General features: G+C 36.5%; 1 protein-coding gene across 1 annotated transcript; it reads left to right on the top strand.

Moving 5' to 3' along the window:
- Window positions 1–458: 458 nt before the first annotated feature.
- Window positions 459–2655, top strand: LOC112094391 (glucose-6-phosphate isomerase, cytosolic 2B; the record flags this gene model as incomplete). Its single annotated transcript, XM_024175084.1, has 10 exons — window positions 459–531; window positions 607–667; window positions 932–998; window positions 1311–1367; window positions 1475–1528; window positions 1652–1780; window positions 1937–2000; window positions 2101–2174; window positions 2448–2501; window positions 2587–2655. Coding segments are annotated over 10 exons (702 nt in total), but the record flags the coding sequence as incomplete, so codon positions are not given.
- Window positions 2656–2681: the final 26 nt, after the last annotated feature.

Here is a 2681-nt window from a genome sequence, read left to right as displayed (position 1 = left end):
GGGCGTGTGAGGAGTTTGCTGAAGTAAATCGTGTGTTTTAATTCTCCGTTTGACAGCTTCATTTTCTCTAGATAAAACAAAAGAATTAAAATACTCTGGATGGATACTGACTAATCGTGCACCGATTATATACCATGTTGGGTTATATCAACATAAGCTTTGATTCACCATTTACATTGTTAATCTGGATTTCATCTTGGAGCTAGAACTGTGCATTTCTAAGAATATTTACACTCCAGTTCTGGAGCTGACTTGGTTTCTTGTTGGGAAGTATGTAATTTTATTGCAATCTATGTTTTGTTCTTCCTTTTCAATGTATTTCTACTTTGTTACTGCAACAATTTTCATCATTGTTAGTAATAAATCTTTAGTGAAATTCATTTGTATACTCTCCTTCTTTGTTGCATGTCAAGGTTGTTCTCATCAACTGTTGTTCTTGTTGATTACTTATGATGCAGCTTGTGGAAAAGTTTGGCATTGATCCCAACAATGCTTTTGCATTCTGGGACTGGGTTGGCGGACGGTATAGCGGTAAGTAATTTGCCTTTTGCCGTACTAAGTTTTTTCTGATTGATGTTTGATTGGTACTTGAACTGCCGGTTGCAGTTTGCAGTGCTGTTGGGGTGTTGCCTTTATCTCTCCAGTATGGTTTCTCGATTGTTGAGAAGTATGTAACTCATAATTGCTACAGCTCTACTCTAGTGAGTTCTGAAATTTGTGATGTATACGGTTTTGATCGCACTTCATCTTGCAATTAAAACTAGTTTGAACTCGGAATCTGTTTTTGCTTTTCCAGTGATATGTGAGAAAGAAAGATGAGATTCTGTGTGATCTTGAATTCAAATAATTGTCGTAGTTTTCCTTTACTAGATTATTGATGTCATTAACATAAAAAATTGGTTATGAACTTATTATTTTCCTTTATTCAAAGGTTCTTAAAGGGAGCGTCAAGCATTGATCAGCATTTTTACTCAGCACCATATGAGCAAAATATACCTGTAAGTACCTGGATATCTTCACACGATTGTCCTTGACCTTATCATATTCATTTTCTCGGCAAGGATGTTATTGTTGCTCCTCTTTTTTTGTTCCTTTTCCCCCCTCTTTTCAATTCTTGTCATTTTTTTAAATGAGCTCTCCTGGTTGGATTTAGCACAGTATACAGGTGGGCTGCATTATTCTTAGTTTGGGTATATCCTAGTCGTACCCCCTTGGTGCTTTAGCTAGTGTTCATACATTAGTTTCCCATCTATACCGGAGTATCTCTGATATATTCACTATCCATCAATAACATGACATATGTTTTTCAGGTGCTTTTAGGCTTGTTGAGTGTATGGAATGTTTCATTTCTTGGATATCCTGCAAGGGTTAGTACACAATGCTCCAAAGATTTTCTCACACTGCCATCATGTAACATTTTTTAATGCTATATGGTTTTCATTCAGCTGTGAAACTGATAGCTTTTGTTGCTTAGGCCATCTTACCTTACTCCCAAGCTCTGGAAAAGTTTGCCCCACATATTCAACAGGCAAGACTACCATAGCTCTTTGTCTGTGTGCTTTCTTTTGTTTTTCTATATTTTTCTCATTTCTTTTTAATGATGCCTGCCAGCTATTTTACATGCTGTTATCTCTCTTTTTCTTCAATGTAGGTTAGCATGGAAAGTAATGGCAAGGGCGTATCAATTGATGGAGTTCCACTTCCCTTTGAGACCGGTGAAATTGACTTTGGTGAACCTGGAACAAATGGTCAGCACAGCTTTTACCAACTCATTCACCAGGTATCAACATATTTTGTTATCGCCAAAAGTAATTTTTCAACAAGTAATGAGAAAGTCTCTGAATCTACAAATTACAGACTATTTTTTTTGTAACAAGCTTAACGTCTGTTTACATGTTCTGTAACTTAGACTTAAACTTTTTCCGTTAACTTTCAGGGACGCGTTATTCCTTGTGATTTTATTGGTGTTGTGAAAAGTCAGCAACCTGTTTACCTGAAAGGTCTTATCTTAGCCTCTAAGACCAGTAATTATCGTGGCATCTTTTTTCTTGAAAATTGACAGTTCGACTGATACATAGGTATCCTGTATCTTTATTTCAGGTGAAGTGGTGAGTAACCATGATGAGCTCATGTCCAACTTCTTTGCACAGCCAGACGCCCTTGCATACGGGAAGGTAAGTTTGATGCTCGCTCCTCTACATTAACCAACCATTGTGGAGGGATTCACTTGTAAACAAAGTTGACAATCTTTATGGTTTTTCTATTGTGGAAAATTGATCATGCAAGGAAAATTAATTAAAAATAAAAAACAAAAATTACTTTAAATTAATTAGCAAATATTGCAAAAGCAAGGAAATCTCAAATGTCTAAGCAAAATTTTGAAAATTATCTTGCTGCCGGACATATTGGCACATTTTTTCTATGATGAAAGCGTCTGTTTCTTGTAGACCATAGAGCAGTTGCAGAAGGAGAATGTTCCACAACATCTTATCCCTCATAAGGTAATTTCCTGTCACCTTTCAGCTTTATTGATCGCCACACAGGTCAATTTGTAGTGCTAAGTAATTTTTGCGATATCTTTCACAGACCTTCTCTGGAAATCGGCCTTCTCTCAGTCTTTTGTTACCTTCACTGAATGCTTACAATATTGGACAGGTTTGTGGTTTCTTTGGTCCATCGTT

Source organism: Morus notabilis, unplaced genomic scaffold (genome assembly GCF_000414095.1).
Source record: "Morus notabilis unplaced genomic scaffold, ASM41409v2 Scaffold7352, whole genome shotgun sequence".
Taxonomy (NCBI): domain Eukaryota; kingdom Viridiplantae; phylum Streptophyta; class Magnoliopsida; order Rosales; family Moraceae; genus Morus; species Morus notabilis.
The sequence above is the reverse complement of the archived record's forward strand: the minus strand, read 5'-3'. Positions and strand labels throughout refer to the sequence as shown.